At 34.5% G+C, this 19,098-nt stretch overlaps 1 protein-coding gene across 1 annotated transcript; it reads right to left on the reverse strand.

The window, feature by feature from the left end:
- Window positions 1-15,826: 15,826 nt before the first annotated feature.
- LOC131031410 (vacuolar iron transporter homolog 1-like) lies at window positions 15,827-16,621 on the reverse strand. Its single transcript, XM_057962530.2, has one exon. It carries the CDS (start codon window positions 16,619-16,621, stop codon window positions 15,827-15,829), a length of 795 nt encoding a protein of 264 aa, XP_057818513.1.
- Window positions 16,622-19,098: the final 2,477 nt, after the last annotated feature.

Here is a 19,098-nt window from a genome sequence, read left to right on the forward strand (position 1 = left end):
ATACAGGTAAATGGAAGCAAAAATGTTGATTTTGGTTATGTATGTGGGAATAAAAATGTTATTTTTGATAATGTATGTAGAAGTAAGAATGTAGACTTGCAAGTTAATAAAGGGAAGAGAAAATGAGAGTTATTAAATCTTTCAAAGAATCATGGATACAAGGTGCCAAGTTGGTAGAATAAATCAATTGTTAAGGGGAAGTATATAAAGTGTAAACAAGAAGATGGTTATGATAAATTTTCTAACAAAAAACAAATACCAAGCATGAAAGGCATAACAAAATTCAAGAGGAGTCAAGAAGGTGGGGAAAGATAGCAAGGAAGGATGCATAAATAGCATATTTTTAGGTAGAATATAGATCGTGAATTTATGGAGAACAAGTGCAGAAATAAAACAAGATCAGCCTAAAGTTATGCACAATAAAATGTGGATGGTTAAGTGTGGGATAGAAGAGAAATAATGTGGTGTTGCAAGACATGGTGATGGGAAAACAATTCAAGGGAATAGAAGATGTAAAGAAAATATCAAGTTCGATGAATAAGGAAGCAAGATGAAGTCAGCAAAGGATGATAAGAGGACATCACAGAAGGGTAGACAATAAGTGGAAAATTATGAAAAATAATTTAAGATGAGGGAAGAACCAATGTCACACAATGAAGATGCCATAACAACAGAAGATGGAAAGGAAATCTATGGTAAAGAAAAAAGAATCTAAGAAAAAGAAAAGAGATATTATAGTGAAGATGAAGAAACAAAAGTATTGATTGATGAATTACCAAAGATGAAGATTAAAATAATTATAAGAATATCTCGAGAGTAGTTTGGGGAAAATGAATGGAAGGTAAAAGGTAAGCAAATTGATTTTGGTGATTTAAATTATGAAGTATTTGAATCTTTGAATGTAATTGTTGACAAGAAAAGTTTAAAAGAAGAAGATTAAAATCAGATGGAATTTAATAGCGATGATGAGATATGTGAACATGAGATGGATTTTTGGAGGTTTATAGATGAGAAAGACATTACAAGGAGAAAATATAAAAAATAAGGAAAAAAAACAAAATAAGATTGAAAAGTATAGAAAGAATAATGAAGAGTGTGGAATGGATCCAAATAAGTAGCTGGAAGAGAGTAATGAAAAGAAAAAGTGGACAATTGAGATTTGGTATAACGATGACATGAAAAGTGAGGAGCAAGAAGAAGGTACAACACAAAATGGAGAAGTAGATGTAGGAGAAAAAGTGTTGAAGGATAACATAGACAAACAAATGCATAGTAAAGAGGTTGTAGAGATGGGAATGGATAGAGGAGCAGTCAACATGAATAGTGAGGAAGATTTGTGGATAGAACAAGAATGGATGGAGAATCTTGGAGAAATGAATGCAAGTGGAACAATTAAGCATGTAAAGATGAAGATAGTAGCCCATGATCAAGAGGTTATTGTAGAGCTATTAGAAAAGGTAATTTTCTTGGTCCTACAAGAGCATGTTTTTGGCATTCTTTTGATATGTTGAGTAGTGAAAAGTTTGAAAAGAAAAATGAGGTAGGATATGTAGATTCTAGAAAGGATGTACTAAATTGTGAAGTAAATGAGGATGCTATTGAAGGTGATTTATTGTTGGAGAAGTTGGGTATTGAGGAAGACTAGATAAGATAACTGATACAAGTGAGATGATTAATATTGAAGTAAATGATCAAGAAGTGAATTTATTTATACATTGTGAAGATGATGCTCTTGAGATAGTGGGTACATATTTATACAAAGATGTAACAAATTTTGATGAAGTTGAGTGACAGATGGATAAGGTAGACAAGAAGTTGGAAGAAGCAATTGTGGAAATCATTAATTCTTGTTTTGTGTATAAATGTGTGGGTAAGAAAATTTTTGCAAAGGAAGATAAAAAGAGATGAGAAAAATAATGAACAACAATGTTGAACAAATAGGGCCTATGTTCCAAAATGATGCTTCAAGAAGTGGAATAAAAAGTACAAAGAGTTTAACATCCATGACCTCTGTAGGACTTCAACAATGGGTAGATAACTGGGCATGACGCCTCAATTTAGAGACCAAATGTCTTCACTAAGTAGCCATCAATCCGATTAATAAAGCTCATTTATCTATCAACCCAGGGATGTAAAGCTTGAAATGGGACAACATTGTTTCTATACTAAGAACTTCTCACACTATTCTATCCTAACCCTAATGATAGGAGATACTGAAACAAATAACAGGAAAGGAAATAATAGAAAGAAAATAAAATCGGTAACCATTGACTACTTTCTATTGAGGTAAGTGTTGTTGAAACATGCTCAAAAATAATAAAACTCTAACCAATAAAATAAATTGTTATTATTAGAATGATTGCTCAACCCACAACTCCGAAGATCACCTACAATCAAACACCTGCCATGAAATTTAAGAGAGAAGCAAATATCTATGGAGACCAAAAGATTGTTGAACCAGAAAGATAAATCATATTGATTATCGAATGACTGAATGAATAATTACAAAGGGATCAATCCTTATAAAGGAGATCAAAAAACCCTAATGCTTTTCTAAAGAAACCCTAAAGGGATTAAATGCCTAAGTTTAGCTTAAGTGTAGAGGATAATAGACTAATAATTAAATAAATAACTATTAGATAATACATGATAACTCTAACACCCCCTCTTAAGATGAACTTAGGGAGTAGCTAAAATCAACTAAGGACTAAAAAATGCATGAAAGTAACAATGGGTCCTGACAACTAGGCCCGATGAGGTACCCAAGTACAAAAGATCTCTGTAAAGCGGAGAAGTAGAGAAAACCACATGGGAAAAAACTCTACTCCAAAAAGAGATGAAGACTAGTGAAGGACTGAAGAAGCCTCCAAACTAGAGAATGCTCCAGAAAATAGGAAAAAAGGATAAACATGAAGAAAACCACTGAAGCATGAAGCTGCAAACACTGTCAAAGAACAACTATCGATCTGAAAAACCTCCACTAAAATAGAATATGATTAGGTAGAGAAGACTTTAATTTGCATGAGTGCCCTCAAATAACACAACTCGAATCAGATGGCAAACAAAGGCAAACAAATGAACTCGAAGATACAAGTGGAAAAAACACCATAGTCTGAAGAGCTGATCAATTGAAGATGGAAGGTTGCCTCCAAAAATAGGAATGAAAGAGTATCCATATGGTAAATGATCCATCTCACCGAAATGCATAGGTAACAAGCCAGTGCATCTGCCTGGTACATAGGAATAAATACTTAATACATAGCTCACTCCAACGAACCAAGGAAGCATTAGCACCAATAGTAGAATCCCCCATAATGCTGACAAGGGAGAGATGATAGGTACACTGAAACTGAAAGCCAAAAAAAATTGCATGATGTAGAACCAGGAACATCTAGAGTGTAATAGAAAGTACAAACACATATAAAGGCTTGTGTCGTGGAAGGAACACTCACTTCACATACATCATGAGGCTAATGTCTTGGAAGGAGCACTCACGTGACAAAGGTAGCTGGCAAACAAAGGCAAACATCAAACCCCCCCATGGCACTTTAAAATGGAGTGCGAGTACAATAAGGCACAAGATGTGCAAGATCCCAAGCATACAAGGCATAATGACACTTTATCTCAGTATGTTTGCAAAAAGAAAAAGCTTACAAAATGATGTCTACAATGACGAAAAGGACCCTAAAAGGTAGAAAAGCACCACGAGCAAAAAAATAGTTAATTTACCATGCAAAAATGAAAATCAACTCCTATGCAAACAAAGCGTCGCCCAAAGTCAAACAATGCATGGACCAAACCTCTCGATGCAGCAAGAAATCAACCTTTATGCATGTAACAAATCAAACATGCACTGGAAGATCAAACACGCCTAATCTCCTCGCTATGAGCATGCAAGAAGTAGTCCCCAAAATGAAAGAGATCGCTCCATGCATGAATATGAATGCATAGAATGATCGACCAAAAAAAAACAAGCTCCGAATAAAGACATGCAAACTGCTTTAAAAATAGAAGCCTCCATGGAAAGAGAATCACCACGGAGCAATGAAACCATCAACCAGCCACCGTCTAATCCACAGAAATTCATGCCAATGGCAATAAAAGTCAATGATACCAAAAAAATAATTCAGCTCCAAAAAAACGATATGGTGACCAAACCTAAAACAATGAAGTAGCCGATCCAACAAGACATGCAAATCGCAAAGAGGTACATGAGAAAAATACCATCGACTGGCTGATAATTTTATGGTCGACACAGCACAAAATTCACCACCCACAGCTGCTTCATCAACCCCATAATAGAGGAGCGCTATTTTTGTTGCTAAAGGAGGAGACCGCCCATGCATGGTGATACATGCATAGAAAACACGACTTGCAATCAAACACTTGAGAGTTGCGCTGAATGAATATTAATTATCAGTGCATGTGAAGAAATGGCATGCATGTGAAGTTGACGCTAAACGTAATAGAGGTCACTTGCCCAAAAATAAATATCTCCACGATCCACCACATACGCATCACGAAGGAAGATTCATGTACAACAAACACCAAAAAGGTGAGAAGACTCTCCAATGGCAAAGAAATCCAATGTTCACGATCATCAAGTAAAACTTGGATCGACGTGATGGCAGAACAAAGGCGACGCCTTAGATTGCGGCCAACCCAAAAAAAAGGCATCGAGTAGTTGTAGTTAAGCCGCTCACGCATGTAAAATCTAAAAATAGAGCCTCATGCAAAAGAACAAACCCGTCTATGAGTTCACTTGGAAACAAATGAGCCACTATATGCATGTATGGGAGAGATCACGAAGAAATCAAATTAATCTCCACCAACAACAAAAGTCGTTGTTACATAGACTCTAAATTATCACAAGCACGGAAGTGCATTGGAAAAATGGCAAAGACAATGCCACCAACTGAAATCCATCTCCACAAAAAATCGCCAAGGAGCCAATAAACAAGCCAAAGAAATATATGGCCTGGTAATCAAATAACCAACACCAAAGTCGTTCCAAATTATAGGTTTCTCAAAAATTAGATAAGGAATTGCAAATCCACTCCGATACCATATTAGAATGATTGCTCAACCCACAACTCCGAAGATCACCTGCAATCAAACACCTACCACAAAACAAGAGAGAAGTAAATATCTATGGAAGCCAAAAGATTGTTGATTCAGAAAGATAAATCATATTGATTATCTAATGACTGAATGAATAATTACAAACAGATCAATCCTTATAAAAGGAGATCAAAAACCCTAATGCATCCCTAAAGAAACCCTAAAGAGATAAAGTGTATTTACAATATTATTAAATGCCTAAGTTTAGCTTAAGTGTAGAGGATAATAGACTAATAATTAAATAAATAATTATTAGCTAATACATGATAACTATAACAGTTATGTTCTGACTTGGTTGTAGGAATAGTCATAGAATAGAGGTTTTGTGGCTATAGGAATAGCCAAGTATTTAAAGCTATACTAAAAACAAAATTGGAAACAACTAAAAACTAAATAAATGGAATCCTCACCAGGTGGGCCCTTTTGGATGATTCTTCCTAGTGTCTAACTTGAAACTCAGATACTATGTATTCGTAATTTCATCATTCACTCATATGGATAACAAAGATAACACAAGCTTATTCTTTATTTGCAATACTCAGTTTAGCAAAATAGTAAAATTATATATTTTCTCAACCATCCTTCTTGAGAATACGCTTAGTGAATTTTTAAAAGAGATAAGCTATGTTAAACTAACTATTTTAGTCTCTCCTCTCCTTAAAATCAGGAGGATGGCCTTTATTGAAAGCATGAAAACTAGGAACAAAAATATTGAAACAAAGTAGGACTCTTCTCATGGCAATTAATCTTCATTATATTCTCCTCCTATATCTACTCTACCAGCAGACATAGTGTGTAAATCAAAGGATAAATGTTCTTCAACTGAATCAAAGAATCCTCGATTGCCATAATAGCTGGCTAGCTATTAGCCTATTTGTAACTATTTTGACTCCTTCCAGGTCTATTGTCTTTGATCTCTTCAAAGCTCTATTGTGACTTGGCAACTGCATTTGATGCTTCCTCAACAACCTGAGAAATCTTCATAATAGTTGCATTCAAGGGGTTAACATGCAAAGATCCTTGTTAACTCAAAATTACTTAAAACATAACATTTATCATCATTCATAATCAAAAACACATTCATGGCATTCATTCAAAAAGGCTTTAAGACATCAAAGGTTTGCTTAAAGTTATGAATCTCAAATAGCATAAGAGGTCTAAATAAAACATAAAAAATAGAGCTCATCAACCTCATGTGCAGGAGCACATGCTTTCTTTTGTCCCCTAAGGAGTCTAATGTAGGTTGCATAGTTTGATTTTTCTGTCCACAAAAAAAATATTCCGCTCAACCAACAAAAGGGCCTTCAGTTGTCGTTTCTCAGTATCCAAACTAGCATCTTGAAGCCGCCAATCTTCCTCTCAAACCTGGAAATGGACTTCACCCTTTTTTAATGGCCTATGCCTTGTTTCCATACCAACTTCTAGATGTTTTCATTCTTCCTCCCTGGAGGCATGAAGAGGAACATCAACCTTACTTCTTCTCTAACTAACCCATTCATCACCCCTTTCAATATGGCAATGAGATTTGTGTGCATGTGCCTTGTAAGAAGTCAGACGAAGAAGAGCCTGAAATAAGTTTTAAAATTTCCCAGCATCTATCGGAGAGACTATTTCCATGAAAAGACCCAATTCCCTCTCAAATACTTTGCAATTGTTAGATTCCAGCCCTAGCTTCTTAACTTAAAAAATATTAACATATTCGGGCCTTCTCCAATTCCACATTAGAAATGATATCCTCCTTAAAAAAATTCAATGTGATTTGGAGCAATAAACCATAATTTTGAATCATATCAAAGCAATTTGAAAGGAAAATAGAGAGCACATGAGAAGGATATAAAATGTGTGGTGCTCTAGGATAAAGCAGCTCCTTACCAATAATCATGGTGATAGCACTAAAAACTCTCGAACATTCCCATTTGAAGATGTTCTTCAAATGCTCTTTAGAAAACGAACTAGGCCTCCTTATTTGGAGGGACCAAGCTGTTATTTTACATTATATATTATTTTTTCTTTTAAATTAGTATATATGCATCATTTCAATTATATGTGTATGAGAGGTTTGAACCTTGGTTATTGCCATTACAAGCGAGAAGCCTCATCATTTCATAAAAAAAAATTTGTTGCATGTCAATGACATATATCTTGATATTTAAATATATTTAATGTGTCATTGATGGATATAAAAAATCATATAAGACTATACAAGAAAAATCATTGGATAAAACCAAATAAGGATAAATAGAGTTACTTGCATATAAGCTACCTAAACATGTGTATATGTTGTCTTTGAATATTCACTCAAAGTCATAAAGTCAATCAATCTAGAGGTTTGAACTAGGATACATTGGCCCTAATGATCTAGAAAATTACCTTAAGGTGTTTATAAATATTGCAATCCTTAAAAGCTTATCAAACATCAAAGATCAAGGAAAAATAGTTTCAAAGGGTTGTTCTTTTCCAATTCAAGTCCACAAAATAGAATTCAAACCTAACACTTAAGATTGAATCCATGGAAATTAGGATTGAACTTTATGTTTTCTTTATCTTTTTAAATTTCAAGATATGCATAACATAGAAAACATAAATTTCAAAATAGTGGCAAATTACTTTTGTACATCATCAATATCATTATTTACCATCAACATTAAAACTAAGTGCCTAACTTCTCTCATTTAATTATCATATTTATTTCAATTCATTTATCAATCATATTAAATATATTAAAAATTAATTTATACCTATAGATTACATTTATTTAATTAAACTATCTTATAATGTAAAGTTGTCTTATTCTTTTCAAGATAAAACTTATTTTTATTCAAGATGTTAAAATAAAGGATTTTATAAATTCATGAATTTAAATATTTTTATTTTCATATCTATTTAACATGTTAATATAATTAAGAAAATCTTGAAAATTGAATGATTTATTTTTATTTTTATTTTCAATATTTTAAAAGTTTAATGTTCTAAAAAAGTTAATATGTCGAATCCAAGCATTGAAACCTAAATCAACCATTGTAATCTTCACATATAGGATGAATCCTTATAATTTGAGTAGTGCATATATAAAAAGCACCTTCTAAAAGTCATTTTTTCATAAGTAGTAAGATCTCCTTCACCATTCTCATATTGAAAGGATATCAACATATAAAATTCAAATCAAATGATATCAAGGTAGCAATATATGTAAACCTCTCATACGAAAGATAGATAAAAAAATCAATCATTCCCACACCTAGGTGAATATGCAAAAAACCACATACGATTTTGTGTACCTCTCTAAATAAGTCCTTTGAACTAGATCCATAACCTAAGACCAACAACAAGGAGAACAAAAACCAATTAAACCATATGTCTTCTTCTTAAGAAGTCCTAATAAAATTTATATTCAAGACTAACTCATATGAGAAGATAAGATACAAAGTAAAGGATGGATTTGATATTCAAGTGGACAATACCTCTTAGATTATTCACCTATCGAGTAGACCAAAAGTGGGATACAATATTTTTATGTGCACACTACACCAAATAATAAAAATCTTAGAATAAATGATAATCTTCTCTTGAGGTCCATAATGGATTCATGTTCATATCCAAGAGAAGGCAAATCAAAGAGTAATCATATCAACACATGGTCCCACAAGACCTTTCTTTTCTTATATTTGGATAACTCATCAAGCCTAGTTATTGTGACCAAGTTTATGTGTACTCACTTAAGCTACACTTAAGGGAGGGTGTTAATGTTTGAATATTTTTATTTTATTTTGTCTTCTAAGGTAAGGTTGTATAGGTGGATTTCCTTTGAGACTTGTAGATACTTGATTGCATTCCTACATCCTAGATAGAAGTTTTATTCTAGTTGGCCTTCTTTGCACTATAAATTGAGTCTTCTATTGTGAGTTTTTGATAAAGATAAGTGGGTTTTACATGGACCCGAAACCAAAAGATTTACAAAACTTGGCCATCAGCCAATTAAAAAAAAACCAATAGCAAAAAAGGGGAACACCCCAGACCGAACACAAAAGCAAAAAGAAACAACAACCAACAAAACAAAAGATAGACAGACACTCAGTTAAGAGAGTGCACCAACTCCTTATTTTTCTAGATGGTAGCCTTGTTGATTGCCTCCAATTCCTGCATATTGAACCTGGAGGTACCCTTATTGTTGCTCCTACTTCTAGTCCTGGAACTAGGGCCCATGGTTTTATTGCCACCAACAACAGAGTCTTCACCGCCAAGATCTTTCTTTCTGTTATTGTCATCAGGGTCATTGTCAATAGGATTGGACCTATACTCCACCACCATGTCATTGATCTTTTCCAACCCCTCCATACTATTATTCATGGCCTCCTTAATTATGTCAACCAAATTCTTAAGAATCTTCTTGATCTCCTCCATAGACTGCTCAACCTTCTCAATTCTTTGCTCATGTTTACATTTCATAACCTCGACATCATGGGAAAGATTTTGGGTCATGATCATGAGCTTCTCAGATTTGCTAGGCTCAGGCAAATCAATGAAGATATCAATTATCTCCTTAGTCCCCTCTTTGAGGGTATCAATCTCCTTCCCCACCCACTTCTAGAAGTTCTACTAGCTTCTAGTCGCTTCCATCACCAAATTCATCAGAGAACTGTCCTTTTGTAAACCACTATCCACATCTTTTGGCAGATTCCCCTACTTCTCCTTCAGGAGATTAAGAGGAATGTCCAATTTGATTTCCTGGTCCAAGATCTTGGTAGCATAGTCTTTAGCAACCAACTTCTTCTTTTTGGAATAAGGATCAATTTTAGAAATCATCTTGTTGGTCGATTTATATTTACTAGCAACCCATCTGGGGGGTTTCTTGCTACTATGGGTTCCAGGAGTGACTAACATCTCACCCTCTTCAACCAGCTTATAATCAGGGTCAACAAGGGGTTTGGTACTCCCACTATCCTCCATCTCCATATCTGAATCAGAGACATCTTGAACATTAGTATTAGGGATTTGGCCTTTCTCAAAGAGAGAGGGCACAACTTCAAGGGCTTTGGCGTACTCCATAATGAGCACAATAAGCCCTTCATGGAGGACCGGATTATTGGGATTCTCAACATTTTTTTCAAGACTATTCTCCAAAGAAGAAACCAGATAGAAAGGAATCAAAATAACTTTGACATGCCTAAATTGATTCAAGATGGTAAAATGATAAGAAAAGATACTAACATATCTTCCATCAAGCATAATGTACCTCATGATGAACTCGACCATGTCCACCCAAGGAGCCATAATATCCTTTTTGTTTTAGCCACCATTAGCCATTTTATTAACTCTTGAACGCTCCTTATCTTTATCAAAAAAGATTGCCATGTCTTCCTCCCCTGTTTTTCTATCTCTGTGAAACCTTCTGCCATTCATATCCAAACTCGTAACCATAGCCACCAGGGTTTCATCCAACTAATAATCAGAACCATAGGCCCTCAAAACCCCTTTCTTCCACCCATTGACAAACGTTTCCATGAGCAAAGGAGAAAGGCCATGGAGTCTTTCCAAGAAGGGAACCATTCCCCTATCAACAATTTCCTGCCACACTTCCTTATTTTTCTTCTATTTATCAAAAGTGGATGGTTCTTGCCTATTCTTGTCCCCACCCATAATGGTTTGGGTCGCCAACTAGAAATGGGAAATGGGCCACACAAGACAAGTCTCCAAACAGAAGCAAGACAGGGCCGCACAAGAAGACAAAAAATCCAGGCACAAGGGAAGTTTCTAGATCTTCGGATAGGACAAGTCTTTTATTGTGAGTTGATCATGGAAGATTAATAGAATGTTTTTCTTAGCTTAATTTAATGCATTTTATATTTTATTTACTTGCATGATGAGTGTGTTTTTGTTGAACTCGAGTGGCTATGCCAGTACACTTTTTCCTTTAGTTGATCCCTAGTTTCAATAGGCATTAGCAAGGAAATAATTTAAATATCTAGAGAGAATTTAGGAATTATAGATGTTGAAGAAATAAGGGGAAAAATTAAGAGGTGAGTGCTGGAATGATCTAGTAATTTCTTCCATAGCTTGATATAGATAATAATAGATATGTTTTATGATATTTCTAATATATTTTATTATATTTTCTATGTTGTAATGTGAACATAAATTCTAGAATTTCTATTATAACTTCTAAAGTCATATATAAATTTGGGAAAATATAAGCTAAATTTATATCAAGTTGAATGCAAATTCTATATTGTACTGAAGCACTAAGTGTTGAGTATAATTGAAGGTGAATATTGGGTGAACTCACAATATTGGTTCCCACTTTTTGACCAACTTTGACACTTAGATGAACATTTTGCAAAAAACCTTCACTTTCCAACACCTATAACTTTTAAATCGTTAAGAATTTGAAGATGATGTAAACTAGTGATTTGTAACATCCTTTTTGTAGATTCTAAATATATTTTTTTCAAATTTTTTTGAATAAAATTTTATTGATTTTTCCATCTCCCTCAAAAGTAGTTTTTTACAGGAAACAACATTTTTCAAGAGTGATGTGCATCCCGAAACGTATAAATTTTTTTCTATAAATGACAAAAACTTATCTCTTTTAAATTTTGGTTTGTAACATCAATACCTAGGGCATGCAGTTGGTTTGATAGTGATATGTTGAATATTTTTTATTTTATTAAGTTTTGAAGTCTGACTAATTATAATTTAGATATAGGTGTACGTTTGAACATATAACTTGCTCTATATATATCAAAATTAAGTTTTATTTTTTTTGTTAGCAAGAAGACATCAATACCTAGGGCATAGATATTTTTCAGAATTTTTTTGAATTAGTTTGCTATTTTTCCCAATGCATTGAACAAAGAAGTTCATGTTCGGTGAAAAACCTACATTCGTAAAAAATAAAATAAAAATATATTAATAAACTTAAATATATTGAAAATTATACTATTTGGAAAGCTTATAATAAGGACTAAATCCTCAAGAAAACAAAACTTCTAAATGAATTCGTTTGACCCCTCAAAAGCTAATGTAAAATTAGTTTTTTATCAGCATTTGATAGATGCAAAGGAGACTCCATTGCAAGTATGATTTAGAAGTAGAGAGGTTCTATCCAAGAAATTTTGATCTAAGAGCCTTTGATCTAACTCTCTTCAATTAATTACTTCAAATGGGACCTCTTATAGATTAAATAATTATATTTTCCAAAAAATGTATGATTTCAGCAAAAATCAGGATGTACCAAAAAGTGGGAACCAGCTTTGTGAGTTCACCCTATTATGAAAGAACATTCAACAAGTAATGAAATTATACACAAACAAAATGTTTGAAGACTAGATTGTAAGCATAGCCTAATCCTAAAAGAATCTAAACTTGCAAAACAAATTCCGTATGACTTTATAAATGTAGATACAATTTTAGAAATATATCATCTATTGGCATTGGGTTGTCATTGATGTCAACCGGTATGGAATGACTACCGGCATGAGAGATGAATGTGCAACACTATCAAGGAGGAGTACAGGTTGAGATATCTTGGATATCACCTTATGTTATAGAACACTGGTAAGGTAAGGAAGACGACCTCAGGAGTCACCAGTACATGAGTTAGTGCCTGACTTGTGTGGATGAGATGGTAAGGTGATCAATACTGGTACACTGTATCACCGATAAGGAAAGGATGTCAACTAGTAAGTGATGTGTTGACATGGGGAAGTCAGATCAACCAAGTGAGTGGTTGTTAGCCTACAAAGGTCAGGACCAGTGTACAAGAAGGATGGTCAAGGTGTTTGAGTGGTTGTTTGTGATGAAGAGGCAGAATGTTACCTGAATCACATCAACACTGGAGGAAAAGAATGAATGGGTCACCGGTATGCTGTGATGTTGCAGAACAGTAGGACTCCCACTGGATGAAGATGTAGTCATTATGAGAAGCAATGACTAACAATGAAAGTGCCATCACTGGATCACATGTGCCTGTTTGAAGAAATGATGCACAAATAGGGAAGTCACATGAGTACACTCTAGGATGCAAAAGACAAGGTGCCACTCCATCGGTAAATGGAACTTATCTTCAGGTATGGATAGTGTGCATCATGATTTCTTGAGATAAAAGAGAAGAGGTAAAGGCATGTTGAAATGCCGATATAGAAGGAGTGTAGGGTGTTTGTCATCTTGACAAACCAGTTGTGATATGGTCCGAACTGATCAGGGAGAAGGCAAGGCTGACCAGATGCAGTCAAAGGAGAATGGTCAGACTGAAGATGAAGTATGCTGATAATTGATGATAGAGAGTCATCAAGAAGGTTTACCGGTACGTAAGTCCATCGGTAATATGAGCAAGGTGCAGATGTAGATGTCTTCCCACCTTGTGGGAATGAGCATGCTCAAGAGAGACGTGTCTGACGACCGGTCAAGGTGTTCCACCGACATTTCAGTAGAGAGCAGACATGATGAGTTAACCAATAGAGTGTGAGATACTAGTAGGGTTTGTATACTAGCAGAGAAGAGAAACCAGTAGAAGTGTTTGGTCGGTGATCCTATCTGGACCGACATGAAGAGCCAAGCTGGCAGATGGTAGACATGGATGCCACTTGGAGTCAAGGTGGCGAACCTGCATTTGGATAAAGATAGAATGTACACCGATAGGGTAGTTGTAGGGTTGGTCAACATTAATGGAAGATCCCACAAATCATGGGACATGTTGTAGAGCTTTTGCAAGGGTTTGTGGCTCGAGGTCTAGATGACAACTACGAGCTAGCTAAGAGTGATTGAGGAGATTGAGGCAGATGAAGGAAACAATAGAACCAAATCTTGGTGTTTGACCAAGAGACCAGCTGATAGGGTAAAAAGAAGATTGCCAGAGATGGAAGGCATGATCTAGGAGGCGCGTAAATGGCGGAGTTGTGTAGACTGGCAGTCTGGAAGATCAAATTGAACAAGATTTGATTGGATTTGGTTTGCCACAAGGATGGTGAAGAAACCCTAACCGCCTAGAATTTGAATGGGGCTTTCGGTGGGAAAATCAGTCTATAAATATGAAGGCAAAAGACATTGTTAAGTGTTGCTGCTAAAGAGAAGAAATATATTGTGCTATTGCGAAGTGATTAAGTGTTACTTCTGCATGTGAGAGAAAATCAGCCAAGTGCTCAGAGAGTATCTGAGACAAGAGGGAGAGTGAAGAGCAGAATCAGTAGTGGTTATACTGACAAAGAAAAAGTGAAGAGAGTTGTAGAGAAGGCAGACAATGGACCAATAGAGTTTAGCACTGGTAAAGTGCATAGCAGTGAGGAGGAGATACATTAGAGAAGAAGAGCAGAAGAGGTGTACTGGTAGGGCTTACTGGCAGAGAAGCAACAAGAGAAGTGAGTCAGTGTTGTAGAGAAGTTATATGAAATGGTTGCAAGATTCACTTGTAACAAGATAACTACTTTTGTATTTGAAATTTACTTTAAGAACACTGAGTTGTAGCTCGGTACAGGGGTTGGTGCTCCTTGGGTAGGTTCCCTAAAGTGAGAGGTTGGTGCTCCTTTGGGTTGTAGCCCATAAAGTCAAGGGTTGGTGCTCCTTGGGTTGGTGCCCTAAACTTTGTAACCGTGTTTTCATTGTGAGGCTAGATTGGAGCAGTAGTCTCCAATAGCATTGCTCACCGAGGTTTTTCCCATCTTGGGCATTCTTCGTATATATTGATGTTATGTGATGTTCCTTGTGTGATTGCTTGTGTAGACCTCCCTACTAACCGGTAAGTCTACATAGAGTTAGATCTATTAACCGGTATGCTCACAGAGGACAACAAAAGAGAAAAGTTTGAAAACCATTGATTCACCCCCCTTCTTAGTGGTACATTGTATCGAACATCATCCACCATACAACATAATAAAACCTATATCATTACCAACCTTCAATTCTTCGATTTTTCTATGTCCATACATTTCTGTATTAATTGATTACTTATGAAATTGTATGTTAACTATAAATTGTGTTTCTAACATACAAAAATAGCTAAAATACAATTTAAGTTCAATCTTTATAAGAACTCCACAATAAACCAGCAGCTCAACACATTCCACACAAATCTTTTTTAAATATACATACTACACAAAAATAATATTATATTCCAATAAGAGTTCGCCAGGCAGGCATTTCGCGAACACTTCTGAAAAGGCAACACAAGCATAAACAAGACTGGCTCATGGCCGAGGTAGAAGAGGAGGATTACAATAAAAGATAATAAATGAAACTACAAATGAAGAAAATTCCCAATCTTCTGTAAGAGAATAATTATTGAATCCCTGACTCATCCCTTTATCCAGTTGGTAGAGTTAGCTATTCCATGATTGAGAGAAAAAAATGACAAGATATTAGCAGTAACATATGCTGTTATTGCATCACTATTGTAACGCCATGACTTGAAATGTTCTACTGACTGCACATCCACGAGAATACACGGTCACACGAAGCTTAATACGTCATAGCTTATAACAGCACACCGAAAAACATGGAATGAAAATATTGACCAAGTATAGGTTTGATCGGTAACTGAACTGGCTTACGCTGAAAGGTTTTCATTGAGTGGCTATAGAAGGTCGGTTATCAGAAACCTAGAGCTCCTTTGTATAACGGAATGAAAAACAACATATACCTATTGGGACAGCATTAATTGAATGGAAATAATGGTAGTAATATAGTTGGAGTCTTCTTTCTGTATTGAGTCTTCTCATACTTCATACTCTTGTTCACTAGCATTAAAAAGTCTGCGCAAGCCAAAGCTTATTACGCAGGCAATCCATCCTCCCAACAACACTCTTAAACTCCCTTTCACAATAGAAGAACAAGCAAAGTAAGCTCCAACGGCGCCAATCAAGATGAGAACCAAGCTGGAAACCCCAGCCAGCAACCCAACTCGAGTTATATAGTGAGTTGCAAAAACCGCAGAGATTAAGGGGAAAAGTGCTCCCACCGAAAAGGCAAGAGCCGATGCGCAGGCCGCCTCAATAGGATCTGGAAGGCTAATTATAAATGTGGCGTGTTCGAATCCCCTCAGGGATTTGTTCTCTCTCTGGAAGTTTGCTAGTTCCACGTCGTGCTGTATTTTCACAGAAATAAATTCACCAATGGCCATGCTACATGCCCCCGCCGCCACAGCCGCCAGGCCCGCCTCCAACATGGTTTTGGTACCGGATTTTCCTGCGCTCGTCCCGATCATCAGCCATGCTGTGCTCACAACTCCCTCGTTCAATCCCAGAACAGCTGCGCGAAGCCATTGTCCTCTTTGCAGATAATCTTTATTTTTCTTTCGGACAGTTTTTGGGGAAGAAGAAGGCATGGCGACGACAACGCTCGAATTTATAGGGCTTTGTTTCGGAGAAGGCGTGGAAATGGGAAAATTTGAATTTCTAGGGTTTGAAATTGGTGATTCCTCTGTAATCCCGCCTCCTGATTCCTTCATCATTCTCTTCAATTCCATTGTCTCCAACTGAAAAATAGACGGGCTTGTTACACTATTCTCCATTTTTTCTGTAAGTCTTAGAGATGGAGACAATTCTTACAGTTGCAGTGTTGGAGAAACTGTGAACCCACAAAATCATATAAATTTGCACCGAAGAAATAAAAGAAAAGATAAATAGATTAACATTCAACAGAACAAAGATAGATTTGCATAGTAAAATTCTGACAATATATAAAGAAACATCCACGAACCAGAGCTCAATATAGAGATTCCTAGTAGAGCTCCTTATATAGAGTTTCAATAGCAATATAAAATGAGATGAGTGTTTACCATTTCTATATATGAATAAGGTGTGAGTGGACTTGTAAGCTATAATCTTCCAGCAGATTCTTGTGACGACCATGACTTGAAGGAATACGTTTCCATATGAAAAGTATATACCAATCAAGCTCAGCTGGGGTCCAGTGAATCTTTTCAGTCACAAATAAAATAAATGCAGTGCGTTACTGTTCCCACGTAAGATCTTTCCTCCTCCAATTTTTTAGTCCCATGGCGTGAGAGATGTTTCAATCAATTTAAACAAAGAAGAGCAACTTGGGGAAGGTTTAAGCGGCCAGAACAGTAACAAGAACAGAAAATAGCTGGCTCAAGAAAGCCCTGCCAGGTAATTACCTGCTTACATTTGTTTTTTTTTCTTTACCTACAAGTTAGAAGACCTTATGTCATCCACAAGATCCGTTTTCTATTCGTTTCTTCTATTTAGGATTTTTTATTTTATTTATTTTAATAGAAGATTTATAGCATTTACAAGATCATTTTTGTTAAATACCAGAGCATGAGTCTTAAGTTAAGCCTCATTCAAGATCTTTTTTGTTAGAAAAAAGAGCATGAGTCTTAAGTTGAGCCTCATTCAAGATCATTTTTGTTAAAAACATGGATATATGTCTTAAGTTGAGGCTCATTTTTTTTATGGTGTCAACACTTCACAATCAACAAGACTTGATCAATGCCAAAAATCTATTATCTAAAAACTCAAAAACTTTAGGAATCCTCCTTTTTTATAATTAAAGATTCTCTATTTTTCTATTATTTTTTAGTTTTAAAAATATATTTTTGAAAAAAGTTGATGGTTCTCCATTTTCTACAACTTTTTTTAATTTTAAAAAAATAATAATTTTATAAAGTCAACTCTTGTGTTAAAACACATTCTCTTTAACTTCATAAGACTTATATTTTTCTTTTGATTAATAAATTTTTTATTTTATATTGAGGGCATAAATTATGATTTCAAAGTTTGGTAGGACTTTACCTCTTATATTTTAATATTAAAAGTTTGTATATATTTTGGTGGGAGTGTCTCAATGTAATTATATATCTATAAGTGATACATTATTCATTAAGGTTGGTTGGATATTTATTCATCTATATTTTATTTTATTTATATTTAATTATATATATTTGTCATGTATTTCATATTGTATTATACGTGTATTTGAATTTCATCTCAAGAACAACTACCACACAATTTATCATACCATACTAATGTTGGCATTACAAGCTAGAAGCCCCACCATTTCACAAAAAAGGTTGCCCATGTTTGTCCATGACATGTTCTTATGTCTTGATATTTTAATATATTTAATGTGTCATTGGTGGATATCAAAAATCATATAAGAATATACAAGAAAAATTGTTAGAGGAAACTTCAATATATAAGGAACAAATAATTGTAATTAGTGTCAATTTATAAGGAACTAAGATACCTTGGCCCTAATGATCTATAAAATTCCCTTAGGTGTTTATAAATATTACAATTCTTGAAAGTTTATGAAACATCAAATATCAAGGAAAATAGATTTCAAAAGGTCAAGCTCATTGCCAACTCAAGTCCACATAATAGAGTTCAAACATAACACTTAAGATTGAATCCATGACACTTAATATTGAACTTTAGATTTTCTTTGTCTATTTAAACTTCAAGATATTCATCACATTGAAAACATAAATTTCAAAACAATGACAAATTTCTTTTGTACATCATCAACCTTATTATTTACCACCAATATTAAAACCGAGTGCCTTAACTTATCTCGTTTAATTATCACATTTATTTCCATTCATTTATCAATCCTATTAAAAAAAATTTTTATACTTATAGATTACATTTATTTAATTAAAGAATCATATTATGTAAAGTTATCTTCATCTTTTATAGATAAAACTCATTTTTATTTAAGATTTTTCAAATTCATGAATTTAATTATTTTTATTTCCATGTCTATTTAACATGTTAAGGTAATTAAAAAATATTAAAAATTTAATTATTTAATTTTTATTTTAATGTTATTTTCAATACTTCAAATTTTAATGTTCTTAAAAATTAATGTGTACAATCAAGTCTTAATGGAAACATATATAAACTCTTCAAATTTTTACTAAACAATCATTAAAATCTATTAAAAAAAATTAAAAATTAATACCTAAATCAAATTATAATAGAGAAAGTGCAAGAAGTTGGGTCTACATTTTGGTCGAAAAAT

Source organism: Cryptomeria japonica, chromosome 4 (assembly GCF_030272615.1).
Source record: "Cryptomeria japonica chromosome 4, Sugi_1.0, whole genome shotgun sequence".
NCBI classification, from domain to species: Eukaryota; Viridiplantae; Streptophyta; class Pinopsida; order Cupressales; family Cupressaceae; genus Cryptomeria; species Cryptomeria japonica.

What these genes read in the sequence shown, in the direction of transcription:
- LOC131031410 (XM_057962530.2), bottom strand. Translation starts at nt 16,621, where the DNA reads ATGGAGAATAGTGTAACAAGCCCGTCTATTTTTCAGTTGGAGACAATG.